At 33.1% G+C, this 15,030-nt stretch overlaps 1 protein-coding gene and 1 non-coding gene across 2 annotated transcripts; one reads left to right on the top strand and one right to left on the bottom strand.

Annotated features, from left to right (window-relative positions):
• The first annotated feature begins 9,549 nt into the window (after nucleotides 1-9,549).
• Nucleotides 9,550-11,361, top strand: LOC140979814 (uncharacterized). The gene is made up of 3 exons (XM_073445401.1): nucleotides 9,550-9,877; nucleotides 9,962-10,187; nucleotides 10,718-11,361. The coding sequence occupies exons 1-3, from the start codon at nucleotides 9,620-9,622 to the stop codon at nucleotides 11,143-11,145; spliced, it is 912 nt and encodes a 303-aa protein (XP_073301502.1). The 5' UTR covers nucleotides 9,550-9,619; the 3' UTR covers nucleotides 11,146-11,361.
• A 305-nt stretch (nucleotides 11,362-11,666) lies between these two features.
• On the bottom strand, nucleotides 11,667-11,739 carry TRNAF-GAA (transfer RNA phenylalanine (anticodon GAA)). The gene has a single exon. It is a non-coding gene; the product is annotated as a tRNA-Phe (tRNA).
• Nucleotides 11,740-15,030: the final 3,291 nt, after the last annotated feature.

The following is a 15,030-nucleotide window of genomic DNA, read 5'->3' on the forward strand; positions in this document are numbered from 1 at the left end:
AAAAACTTCTTGGTACGTTTTGGTATGATCAAATCCAAAAAACTACCTTCATTTTCTTTTTACAATCAAAATGTGGATGTAAAAATATGAGAGAAGAAGTATGGTTAGGAGTGTTCATCGGTCGGTTCAGTTTTTGGTATTTTTTAAATTTTTTAAATATATAATCTGATATCCGAACCGTTTTCATTTGGTTGAGTTCGATGTTCTATCAAAACACTTCGATTATTTTGGTTCGATTAATTCGGCTTTGACAATTATTTAAAGTAATAGTAAAAATATATTTTAAAATATAATATATTATCTTCTTAGATAATTTAATAGTAAAATATTTAAATATAAAATCTAAATAAATTAACTAAACAAAAATCAACTAAAAATTACTCAAAATGATTCTTCATTAACTAAATATCATCTCAAAATATAAAATATAAATATAATTAAAATCATTAATTGAATGAAACTTCGGTTTTTTCGACCGGTTCAATCTGACATACATAATATGAAATCAAACCATATAAATTTTGATTTACATTTATATTCGAATTTAATAATTCGATTTTTTGTTCGGTTTGGTGCTTGGCTTTTTCTATTTGAATTTTTTGTTTTTGTTTTAATCCAAAATTTGAATACTCCTAAGTATAACTAACAACCTTCAACATTTTAAATCTACTAAATCCATCAACTAAAGGATGATCATCTTCCACATTTCATAATATTTCTTTTTATAATATTTATGCATATTAGTTTATCTCATAGACTAATAAATTCTTTTAAGTATAACATATTTTATTGGTATTTATAATATTTAGGCACATACATCCCGTGTGCGATAGTAGGTTTATCTGCGTTTATCATAATACTTTGTATATGTTCCACATGTCTTGTATATATAGGTTTATCTGCGTTTTCATACATATTAAGAAATTTATCTGGAAAAAAAAAACCTATTTTACAAAGAAAATTTTCATTTTTACCTTTATTTAATGAATGTTTTAATATGATGTAAACTATTATTGGAAGTGGTTATTTATTTAATGAATAGTGATAAAATGGTAAAAAAAAAAAATAAAGAAAATAATATCAAATATAGACATTTGACTATATGTTTAAGATGAATGACAGAAAAAATGTAGCATTTATATTTGAGAGAAAGTGAACATTGATTTGAATATAATAGTGAGAAATAATAAGTTTAATGCGTATTCGAAATTTGTTTTTGTTTTGTTTTTTGATACTATTTTATAGAAATTAATGTGTTTTTTCATCATCTTTTGAAGCAATGTAAGAATACCATCATTATTTTTATTTTTTTCTCTGAAATTCATTTCCTGTGGTCTCAGACATTTTTCCCCTTCATTATATTAGTCACTTTTACCAGGAACAACAAGATCGTGCATCCCTTTTTAAACAACATTGATCCCTCTTTTCATAAGAACCACACACACACGTGTGTGTGTGTGTGTGTGTGTGTGTGTGTATAGAGAGAGCTTAACTGCTGTTTAGTAGAAAAGTGAGATGCATTCAGGCCAATGCACTGGTGGAACTTTTATGAGCTATTCTGATGCAATCTCATACCGTGGGATCAAATATCTGCATCCAAATTAAACACGGTGGTGAAGATGGTGCCTATAAGTTTGGCTCACTTTGTTGCCAGATATAGCAACAGGTTCCAGTAAGTGGCCATAACTGGAGGTGTGTGTGTTGCTCTGAGAAAAATATTCTTCCTTTTCTTGATCATAATAGTTCCCGAATAACATAACAAGTGGCGCCGTCTATGGGAATCGGGAATCTTCGATCAAGAAAGGTTTGGTGCGGTTCAAAATTCAAAAATTCTCTGGCAAAAGCGATTTTCGGTTATGAACAATCAATATGAGACCAATCCTCATTCAACAGGGATTAGCTGAAGCCTTCAAGAAGGAGGAGGAACTGTCCTCAACTCTAACGGAAAAGGAAAGAGCATAAATTGTGGAAAAGCTCAAAGTTCAATAATACTATGCCTTGGTGATAAAGCTCCACTAGAAATATCCAAGGAAACCACGGCTGCTGGCATGTGGCTTAAATTGGAAAATATCTACATGACAAAGTCACTTGCTATTTGAAGCAAAGATCATATTCTTTCAAGATTATTGATGAAAAGAACATTATAGATGAAGTGGATGAATTTACTAAGATCCTAGATGATCTCGAGGACATAGAAATCAAATCGAAGGATGAAGATGAAGAATTGATCTTGCTCAGTGCACTCCCAAGATCTTTCGAGAATTTCAGAGATGCACTTCTCTATGGAAGAGAACAAACCATATCAATTGAAGAAGTCCAGTCGACAATTCAATCAAAGGAACTTGAAAAGAAACTTCAATCCAGTGGTGACTCTCTTGGTGATCAAAGTGTGTTAACTCGAGGAAGAAGTACAAAAAGGGAACAAGACTAGACAAAGATCCAAGACTCATTCAAGGTTCAAATGCTTCCATTGCCACAAGGAAGACCACTATAAGAGGGACTGCCTTGAAAAGAATAAATTGACACCATTCAAAGTCAAGGACAGTGGAGAAGTGGGTACAATATCCGATGGTTATGAGTCGGCTGATGTATTGGCAGTAAGAGATCAAGATTCAAGTACTGAATGGATATTAGATTTGGGTTGCTCATTCCATATTTGTCCCACCAAGTCTTGGTTCGAAGTGCTAGAGGAGTTTGATGAGGGACTTGTTGTTCTTGGAAACAATAAATCTTGCAAAGTAAAGGGAAGAGGATCTATCAGAATATTGATCAGTGCACACTGGTGGGGAAAAACTAATCCATAATGTAATGTATATTCCCGAACTTAAAAGGACTTAATCTCCCTTGGTACTCTTGACACTGATGGGTACTCATTCAAGTCAGATAATGGATTGTTAAGTGTGTCTAAAGGGTCTTTAGTGGTCATGAAAGCAATAAAAAGGAATGAATTATGTGTGTTGCAAGGGAAGACTGTTGTTGGTGTGTCTGCCACTGTGCAGACCCCTCTGGATTCATCAAGATTGTGGCACTTGATGCTGGGTCATGTGAGTGAGAGAGGTCAGGTTGAATTGACTAAACAAAATCTGATATGTGGTCATAAAATTCAGAAGTTAGATCTATGTGAAAATTGTATATTGGGAAGGGCCAAAAGAGAGAAGTTCACTCAAGCTAAACACACCACAACTAGGCCATTTGATTTTGTGCACTCCGATTTATGGGGACCAGCTAGAACCCTTACGCATGGAGGTGGAAAATATTTCATGTCTATCATAGATGTTACTCAAGGTGTGTCTAGGTATATATACTTAAAATCGAGCATGAGGCCATAACCAAGTTCAGGAATTGGATTCAGCATACTGGGAATAAGTTGGACTTGAAGCTGAAGTATTTAAGAACAGACAATGGCCTTGAATATATGCCAGAATAATTCAAGGAATTTTGTTCCAAGAATGGTATTACAAGACACCGAACACTGAGTTCAACCCCACAACAAAATGGTTTAGCCGAACGAATAAATCGCACACTCTTGGAAAGGGTTCATTGCATGATACTCAATGCACTAGCAAAGACTTTTTTGGGGGAAGCTATTACCACCGCAGCCTACCTAATAAATCAGTATCCATCAAGGGCAATAGAGTTTATGACTCCAATGGAAGTTTGAAGAAGTTTGAAGTGGTTCTTCCGCAGATTATTCCAATATCAGAATCTTTGGTTGCTTAGCATGCTCTCATGTAAAGAAGACAAATTGGTTGAAAGAGCTAGGAGATGTTGTCTTTAATAAGACCAGAATGGGTTATCGGAACAATAGCAATTCTGCATCCAGTGGTAAAGGGGCTGAAATCAATTCACAAGTTGAGGTGGAGCTTCCAGGTGAAACCACAGTGCAAGAAGATGAACAAATTCACCAGGAAGTTGACTCGACAGAACCTCAACAAGATCATGACTCCGGGTCCCATTGGCTAACCAGAGACCGACAGAAAGGGGTCATCAAACCACCAGAAGGGTTTGGTCATGCTGACTTTAGTCCATTATACCTTATCTGTGGTAGAAAGCATAGAGTTCATTGAGCCATCCACATACAAAGAAGCCATCTTATGCAAAGATAAGAATAATGGTTCAAAGTTAAGCAAGAGGAAATTGATTCTTTGGAAAAGAATCAAACTTGGACATTGGATAACAAACCAAAAAATGAACACATAGTGTGTTGCAAATGGATATATAAAATCAAAGATGGTATGCAGGAAAGGAAGAGACGAGGTACAAGACTAGGCTAGTCACAAAGGGATTTCCCCAACAAGAAGGAGTAGACTTTAATGAGATCTACTCTCCTGTTGTCAAACATTGTTCTATTCGAATGATATTAGCTTTGACAGCTCAATATAAACTGGAATTAGAGTAACTCGATGTAAAAAAAGCATTCATGCATCGGGAACTCGAGGAGATGAAATTCATGAACCAGCCCGAAGGCTATAGCACTTGAGCCAACTCTGGCAAAGTTTGTCTTCTCAAGAAATCACTTTGTGGACTTAAACAAAGTCCAAGGCTATGGTACAAGAGATTCGATTAATTTATGATCAAGATAAATTTCACTCAATGTAGCTATGACAGCTGTCTATATGAAGGGGGAAAATAACTTTGTCAGGCTACATCTACTTTTGTACGTAGATGATATGTTGATTGTCAGTGCAAGTAAGGATGAAATACACTCTATCAAACAACTTCTAAGTTCTGAGTTTGATATGAAGTTCTTGGTGAATCTAGGAGAATCTTGGGGATGGAGATGAGAAAGGACAGGAAAAATAACAAGAAGTTTCTTCATCAGAGTCCATATATAAACAAGGTTCAGCAACGGTTTAGAATGCATGAATCCAAGCCGATTACAAGCCCTCTTGGCCAACATTTCAAACTTTCTGCCAAGCAGTCACAAGAGACAGAGGATGAAACGAAAGAAACATATCAAATACCTTATTCAAGTCAAGTGGGGAGTATCATATATACAATGATAAGTAGTAGGCCTGACTTAGCACATTCCATCAGTGTAGTTTCGAGATTCATGGCAAATTCAGGACTGCCTCATTGGGATGCTTTGAAATGGGTTTTGAGATATCTAAGAAGATCCTCTAACCTAGGACTCTTATTTTAAAGACAAGAGCAGAATGGTGTCCAATAGTTGTATATGTGGACTCAGATTATGGTGGAAGTTTGGATACAAGAAAATAATTAACTGGATTTGTATTCTATTTGTTTGGAATAGTTGTCAGTTGGAAAACTTCCTTGCAATCTCTGGTGGCCTTGTCTACAACGGAGGCAAAGTATATAGCTATCACCGAAGAAGTGAAGGAAAAACTTTGGCTAAAAGGAATGACAACTGAGTTGGGGATTAATCTAGAAAGCCTAGTGGTGCATTATGACAATCAAAGTGCCATACACTTAACAAAGCATCAAGTATATCACAAAAGGTCGAAGCACATTGATGTCAAGCTACTTTTTGTAAGGGATGTAACCTCAAAAATTTAGGTGCTAATTGAAAATATACATTCTGAGGATAACCCTGCATACATGTTGACAAAAGCATTGCCTCAAGTCAAGCTCAAGCATTGTCTTGACTTGATCAAGGTGGTGGAATGGTCTTAACAAGGAAGGGGGTTGGAGAACAACCAATTTTATTGTCATGGTGGAGATTGTTGAAGATGGTGCCTGTAAGTTGGCTCACTTTCTTTGCAAATATAGCAACGGATCATTCCGGTAAGTGGCCATAACTGGAGGTGGCTAATCTAGTAAGATTCTATAGGGCCAAAACAGAAAGGGAGGCTAACAATCGGGTAACTGGAAGCACAAGTCAATGGATATAAAGGCTGGGGAAACCGGAGATGGCACACAATTCTTTTGATCTCAGAGCCATCAAGTGAGAAAATAATCAGAGAGAGTTCAAGGTGATCGAAGAAAGAGACGATAGAGGTTGATACAGGAAGCCTTGATTCTGGTGTGCATTATTGTATGTGGTGTTCTTAATACTTGCTGTGTATTTTCTTGAAGTGTATTTGATCTCTCATCAATCTATGCGTGTGTTGCTCTGTGAAAAAAATAGAGTCATTCTTCCTTTTCTTGATCATAATTGCTCCCGAATAACACAACACTCGGAAATTATTTAGTCCAACGCCCGTATAGAAAAGTCCACTTGCTTTCATCTCCTCCACCTAAAAGCTCAACCAAAAACCATGTCCAATTCTCTGTGTTTCGGACATCCACAGAATCCCCAGCACATTTCTTAATGAAAATGAACCAACTCACGTGTACGCTTTTACTTCATGGGCTTAGAATACTGGCATGAATTAGCGGAGGAATCCAGCCAAACAATGTGATTGGATATCAGTATATTACACACAGTTAAAAGGGCAGCCCAGCAACACGTGATCCAAAATATGTGTCTTAATTATTAAAAAAAAAGTGTCTTAATAAAAATTTATTATAATAAAAAGACGTACATATATAATTTGGAGTATTTTGAAGTAGAACTTTTATTTTTATAAAAATTTAAATTATAATTAATTACTTTTTTTATATGAGAAAAACCATAATCACATACCGGATCAACCTGTTCCAAAAAATTAGTAAAGCTCTAAAGGAAGAAAAACCAAACCAGACCAAACCTGAATCTCTCGATCCAATTACTAGACATATTATGATAATTTGGTAATCTACATTTTTTTACATAGATATGATATGATGTCAAATGTCACTCTAATTTTTTTCCCTTTTTACGATGGCGTGAGTTCTCGCAGCTGCTACTATTCGGTGTGCATTAAATAAACTCTCAGTCTAACTAATAGTTTTCAAACTACGTTAGTCAGATAAATCATATTAGACAAGTTATATATAATAAGCTTGCTCGAGAAGGTCACATATTATCTTGACACTTGATAATGAACTTAATTAATCACTAGCTGATTTTATCATGATTTTGTTGTCTTCCTTAAATCTTACCCACTCCATTTCCAAATAAATCCAAATTGGAGTTACTTAACATGCACCATCACAAAAGTAAATTATTTATTATCAAGTTAAAGCTTGTTCTAACTAATCATCTATTGTCCGATATATTTTTTTTATAATGAAAACTTAATGACAACAATAATTAAATGACTAATAATATTAGCCTATGGCTGTGGGTCAGTTTCATCCATAATTTCACATACAATAATCCAATTATACAGGTTTTGGTCCGTAAGAGAGAATGGATAACGTAGAAGGATAAGGAAGCCAAAACAGCATATAATGATCACGTGTATATTAATAATAATAAATATTTCGGCCGCCTGTAACCTTAATTCTTTGAATTAAAAAAAATATTGGAAGTAAATCTCGACAAGTTTTGTAGGACAGACTCAAACTGAGAAGACATAGATAATGTGCTGTAAAATTAGTATAATGTTCATGTTAATGAATGCAACATTAAGTCTATGTATTTTTATTTATTGAGGAAGTGTTTACAAAAGATTATTATGTTTTTAAAATCAGTTATTAAGAACTACGTTGGTCATATAAATTTAAGTAGAGCTAAAAAAATAGCGGTTTTAGAAAGAAAGTAAGATAATTAGTGAATGAATTAGTAGTCACGACAAGTGACATATATAAAATTAAATTATGGAAATTAGATGCTTTTATTATTTGGAATTATCATTAGCATATTCAAACAACGTAATCATTTCATAGCACAAGTTCACACGTTTTGAATATGAGTTAAAGTTTATCCACTTGGTTTTTTAATGCCATAGCGTACGAGGAGACCTTGACTTTGCGAACTCTTAAACAGATCAATACCAACCAATATTAGTTTATAATAATATACATGATTTTCACAAGTTGATTGCGTAATTAGTATTAAATAATCAACAATTCACTTATCTTTAAGTAATAATTATAATAATTAAGTCATATTCACATTTCATTATTTTAATAATGAAATGATGAGTGGATAATTACTAGACCTCGTACCTCATTTTCTCAAACCTTCGATTTTCAAGAATTATGAATCTACCTAGAATTGGTTCTATCAAATGGAGAAAAAAAATTTAAAATAAATAAAATCTTTATTTTTTTTAATATAAAGATCGAATTATCGTGTTTGCTGTTGAAATTTTTTTTTTTTATATAAAAAAAATTGAAGAGGTAGAAACCAGAAAAGGGTCTTTTCCACAACTTGTCGTGCATTTTAATATAGTATTCACCATCTTCATCCTATCTCGATTGACTCATCTGTGAATGATTGCTCGAGTACAAAGACCAAAATGCCCCCAAAAAGCAACAAAAACTCGACCAGTGTCTTGGCGCCGCGTTTATAGTCAACCGTAGCAAGCTGGCCCCACATCATCCCATTCGGCATACCCATTAAAAAAAATCTAGGGTTTTAACTGCTATTTTGTTCCATTTTACATAAAAATTGAATCAAATCATATTTTATCAATTTTATAAAATTTTAAAAAAAAAATTGATCTGCGTCTATTAAATTAATAGAATTTATCACATGATTTTTTACATTTTGGAAAAGAATGAAATTAACCAGACTTGCTACAGACCATGAATCATTATCTTTATCATTATTATTATGCAGAATTTAAATCGATTAATTTTTTTCAAGACAATAAATTAAAAATTTTATATTTCCAAATCTACAGAAATATATTGAATTTGAAACAAAATATTTTGTTGAATCAAGAATTATATCATCACATATTTTAATGAGTAGGTCTCTTGTGAGACGGTCTAACGAATCTTTATATGTGAGACAGACCAATCCTACCGATATTTACAATAAAAATTAATACTCTTAGCATAAAAAGTAATATTTTTTCATGGATGACCCAAATAAGAGATCTGTCTCACAAAATACGACCCGTGAGACTGTCTCACACAAGTTTTTACCAATTTTAATATGCATAAAACATTTTTATTTCTCATTCCCGGCAGAAAACCAAATATTGATACAAATCTATTATTTCGGGCAAGATTGAAATAAAATAGACCGACTCATGGAATATACTGATGCATGTAGATCTAGTGGCAAAGATGATGCTGTCAACAAGATATTTGATTTACCCCATTTTAAATTCTATCATGTTTTAAATTGAGTTACTCCATTAATATTAAATTAATATAAAATTATTCAAAATTATTAAAATATAAATTTTGTTATAAAAAAATTGAGTCACCCAAGATATATACAGATAAGGGAGACATTAAAAAATAAATAATATATTTTTATATATTTTTTTATTGTAAAACAAATAGAATTTTAGTCTTGGGGTTTTGGATATTCGTCCGAGCATATCCAAAGGTTTCTAGGTCGATCCAATTATTGTCCCCGAGTGACGTGGATATTGGCTGTCTTGTTCACCAATTTAGACCATTCGATTGACATTATCCAATCATAAGGCGCCACGTACACACTCAGATTTACACCTCAAACGTTTGTTTGTCCACGTAAGTTTGTTGGGTCCCACAGTGTCCACTCCCCTGTTCCACATTTATTATTTAAACCCATTTGCTTTCTTCATCGAGAGGCCAGAATTTGCTGCATCCCCCAAAAAATCTAATACCATAGACTTCACTTGCCGGAGTAATGACCAGAATCCCCATAAACCACCGGATTCTGACGTGTCTTACCGGTGAAATGAATTTTCCCGGCGACCAGATCGCCATTAGTTTCCCCGATACAGTTTTCGAGTTTTTGTGCGAAGATTATGAGGGATTGTCTCCGGCGGCGAGCATAGTCGATGATGCTGAAGAAGAAGAAGAAGAAGAAGAAGAGAAAGAGAACCAAAATGGGAATGTTGGAGATAGTGATGACTTCTGGGAAACTCAACATCAACTGCTGCAAGTAAGTCCTTGATTATATCAAGTTTAAATTAATGGTGAGTGATCATCAAAAATTAATTCCTTATCTTCAACGAATTTTTCAAAGGATGTGGTTTGGAGAACAAGTTCTTTAGAAACAAGAATCAGAAATATCACCAAAGAAGCATTGAAAGAAGCGCAACTGTCGGGGAATGTTTGCGTTTGCGGCAGAACATTTGAGTTTGGTTGCCGGAAATGTCTGATGGAGGAGGTCCGCCGCCGCCTCCAAGGTGCTGGTTTCAATTGTGCAATTTGCAAGTCTAAGTGGAGAAGCACGCCTGATTTTCCCCCAGGTTTAATATTTATATTTCTATTGAAAGATTATGTTTTTATTATCTTTTCTCTATGTTGTTCTACTCCAATATCATTCAACAAAGTCCCCTGTTTGGAGATAAATTTCCAGAAGTTTCCATTTGCTACTCTTCTTATTAATTAATGGCCTATGATTTTTGAGCTGCAATTGGCAGCAAAATGCCAAAATCTTCTTTGTTTTAATTCAACTCATCCCAATTCGCATGAATACAAAATGACAAAAATTTCACGTGCAGCATTGATATTTTACACTTAAAATAATACAAGGGTCCTTTTCGCACCTTCCTTCTACTTTCTCGAACAGATCAGGAAAACTAAATTTAAAATATTGATCAAGTGAAAATGTATGGATCTATCTGTACCACCAGTAAAACTCAGAGAACATTCAATCATTTTCATGTCACAAACTGAATATTTAACAATTCAAAAAATAAAGCCAGGTGGATGGAGTTTATAAGTTGCTCATGCGTTTCTTGATTAAAAATAGCCAAAACTTTTATACATTTTGCAGGGGAACACACATTCTTGGACGTGGTAGACACATCGAATTCAAAGAAAGAAGTGCGAGTGATAATCGAGCTAAACTTTCGGGCTGAGTTCGAGATGGCCCGAGCAAATGACGAGTACAACAAGCTCATCAAAAGTCTCCCCGAAATATACGTGGGAAAAATAGAAAGGCTGCTGGGGTTGTTAAAGATTCTGTGCGCCGGCTCCAAGAAGTGCATGAAGGAGAAAAAAATCCACTTGGGCCCGTGGAGAAAGCATCGTTACATGCAAGCCAAGTGGCTAAAAACTTGCGAAAGGTTGACGTCTGCTTCACCCTTATCGGTGGGGGATTCGGGCCGTGTAGCCCGTCCCAGGGTATCATCCATGCTCACTGCGGAGATGATGGGAGCTTTTTCGAATTTCCATAGACCCGCCGCCGTCCAAGTAGTGTGAATTTTGAAAGTTTTATGTCTTATTTCCACTCTCGATCTTCTGTTCAACGTGGTCTTAGTGTCATCCTATAGTAAGAATTCGTAGCATCATAATGTCCGACCCGCAAGTTTTGGTTTAGAGCTTAGGAAAGATCATGACAGATCCTTTGGTTCCCCTATCTGTTTATGATTTTTCAGTTTTGTAATGCCAATAATCGGGGTAATAATAATAATAATAATAATAATAATATTATAATAATAAATCGACTGGCTACTTGCGTTGATTAGCCTCAAACCACTTCTATTTTTTATTTTTAGTTTATCGACAGGGAAAAAAAGTTCACGTCTTATTTTTGTTTTTCGAAAAGGACATGTCTAATATGCATCATACAAAAAAATTCACAGGCCCGATGGGAAAAACAAAACAAGCAAAATGGACGCCAAGGGATCAAGTGTTACTGGTCTCTGAGGTTGAAGGTGTGAATACTATTTGTTTAATGAAAAATGAGGCCCAATCCGGAAAAACAAAACAAAGACTTAAAATGCGGTGAGCGTGGATCGAACACGCGACCTTCAGATCTTCAGTCTGACGCTCTCCCAACTGAGCTATCCCCGCTTTTGAATATTGCAGCAAACTTATTCTTCTATAAATTAATATTTTACCATTAACACATTACGCAACTACCCATGTTACATGTGAAAATTAATTATGTCTTACATATTATTTTTGTGATACAGATCTTCAACTCGATTTAATTTATGAAAAATATTTTTTATTTAAAAAATATTACTTTTCATGGTAGATATGAGGAGGTCGGTTCGACTCGTCTAATGAATATAGACCATTGAGACGACCTCCCAAGAGAAGTTATTCTCATTATTAATCATTATGAATGAAATTTTTTATAAGTAAATTAAAGTGAGGAGACCCATTAAGTAAACCAATTATTTTGTTACCACCAGAGGCCAGCTAAGTTTTTCTCTTATCAATCATTCTATCAAACGTGTTCTTGGATTGTGAAAGACCCCAAGATCATAAGAAGACTTCTATATATATTTCTATTATCGTCTTTGCTTTCATTAGGTCTCTTACAAAAGAGAATATCATCGCTTCTTGACAAGATGCATGCAAATTAACTATAGGTATGTAGCTAGGGTCGACACCATAAATACTTAAGATCGAGCGCTGAGCTCCTCCACCACCACCCGAAGAGATCAATCGTTTACGCGGCCTCCGCCATAATCAAGAATCTGTGAAAGTCTAGCTCGATCAACAGCCGGAACAGGAAAATCCAAGGGCGGACAGTAAAAATAAGAGCTAGCATTACTACAACAATAAATGACTATTGTGACACTTTTTTGTAGACATTTTTAATTAATGTTGTTACAAATACTTACTAATTACATTTGTAAACAAGTAATAATGTGTAAAAAAAAAAAAACATATTAGATTAGTTATCCTGACATTTTTATTTGATGTTTTTTTTTATATGGATGGAAAACAATTATTTTTCTCACATCGTAAAAAATCATTAAAAAACTAAAATTTGTCACTATAAATAAATGTGGGAATATTTGGGTTGGATAAATATTGGAGGAGGGAAAATAATTGTTTCTCTCCATATAAAAAATGACATCAATTAAAAATGTTAGAATAACTAATCTAATATGTTTTTTTATTCTCACATTTATTTTATCTATTTTTCCCTCCTCCAATATTTATCCAACCCAAATATTCCCACATTTGTTATTGTCACTATAAATAACATACACGACACTTTTAGTTGTCATTATAAATGATTTTAACTGACATATAAATTTGTCATTATTACAATAATAACAAGGCATGTATAAATATATTTAAAACATGAGTTTTTCTGACATTTAAAATTGTCATTATATGAATAATTAGTAACACGTATGAAGTTGTCATTAACATCTTGTAATGACATTAAAAAGTGTCACGAAATTTAAGACGACATTGGAATAAATGACATTTGTTGGAGGTGTCACTAAAACTTGAAAATCTTATTCATCCATTTTTTGATAGCATATATATATACATGTATAGAACTGATGATTCAAATATTCATCACATGCACGGTCTTAAAATCTCGTATCCGTAAATACTTGATCCAGCAGCTAGCTTGGGGGTGGATCCAGTATTTACAGATTATGATTTTGTAATGTTACGAAATTTCCCAAAGGATATGTCATGAAATGGGAAGTTTATAGTTTAATAATCAGAAATTATGTATTTAATTATTAGTTTTTATCCTCTCATGACCTCTTATTGGTTAATTCTGCGATCAAACCATGACATTGAATGTATATCTAGCTAGCTTATATGTATTACCAAAATTATGTGTTGGGTACAATAATTGTCTATGTTTGGTAGAACAATTGAAATGCGACACTTGAGTTGTTGTACTGTTTAAATGCACAATTATCACAAACTATAATTTTTTTATAAAACGACAAATGCTCGATCTTACAATTGATTTCAGAGTCAAGATCACAAGTTCTATTCTTATTTAAAACAAGAAGCGTAATTATTGAGAGTGAAATTATATCAGAGCAATTGAAACATAACATTTGAGATGTTGTACGGTTTAAAGGATTTGCATTTCACCATTATCACCAGTTATAGCTTTTGCTAAAGCGGTAAACGTTTGTTTCTACATAGCGTATCATGTAATTTTGAAAAATAACTTAAGTCTCCTTATTTAATTTAATTCGACGCAGCAAAAGTCTCATGACTTGGTAATTTCATTAAACTTTAAAGGCTCTGTTCCCAACATAATTCCCTTAATTTCACACATTTTAATATTCGAATTATATTCTATTGTATTGCTTTATTATTGAATACATTTTAACATGCTTCCAAATATCTACACATTCTAAAATCTAATTTTTATATCCAAATCAACTTTAAGGGTATATATCTCTTCCTTTGAGACCCACGACGAACATAATTTTAGACTCCTCCTAATGTTTGATGTTCATTTTATTTATATGATAGTTGAATGTTTCGTGTACTTTTTTTTACTTAATATGACTTTAAAAACTTAGTAGATTAAAATATCAAAATTGTGCTACCTGATCAAAAAAAATTGTTTTTGCAATCTCTTTGTCCATATTTTTTTCTCGGATGAAAATTAATATAAAAAATTGAAAATATGATATTAATTTATGATATTTGAGTACTAATTGTTTCATATTTTGTAGTACTGGTAGTAATGGTTCATGTCTTTTCTATGATGAAAATTGATTTAAAAAAAACATTGAAAATGTGATACTAATATATGATATTTAAATACCAAAATTTTCAGATATGATACTAATATATGATTTTTGAGTATCCAAAATGTATAACATGTGTTAATTATGACTCATGTTTTTTCTCAGATGAAAATCGATACAAAACATTGAAATTGTGGTACTAATATATGATATTTTAGTACAAATGTTCAGGTATGATACTACTATATGGTTTTTGATTACCCAAAATGTATAACAGATATTAATGACTCTTGTCTTTTCTCGGATGAAATCGGTACAAAATATTAAAAATATTATGCTAATATATAATATTTGAGTATCAACTCTTTTAAATCCGATACTATCATATAAGGGTATGTTTGGTGTGTAGGATAGGATAACTAATTGGATTGATGACAAAACTCAAGGTAAGGATATATAATGTGTTGTGATAAAACATGTTTTGTTTGGTAAGATTTTAATGAGTATGATAAATTTTACATTTTTTGTTGTTGAGACAAAAATACCCTAAACTAGCATTGATGACAATTTAATATATAAAATGATATTTGTAGCAATGTTTTCAAAATCACGTGTTTTGTTAAATAAATAAATACTTTATAAAATTTTAAATTATAAATTATGT

Source organism: Primulina huaijiensis, chromosome 1 (genome assembly GCF_012295235.1).
Source record: "Primulina huaijiensis isolate GDHJ02 chromosome 1, ASM1229523v2, whole genome shotgun sequence".
Classification (NCBI taxonomy): domain Eukaryota; kingdom Viridiplantae; phylum Streptophyta; class Magnoliopsida; order Lamiales; family Gesneriaceae; genus Primulina; species Primulina huaijiensis.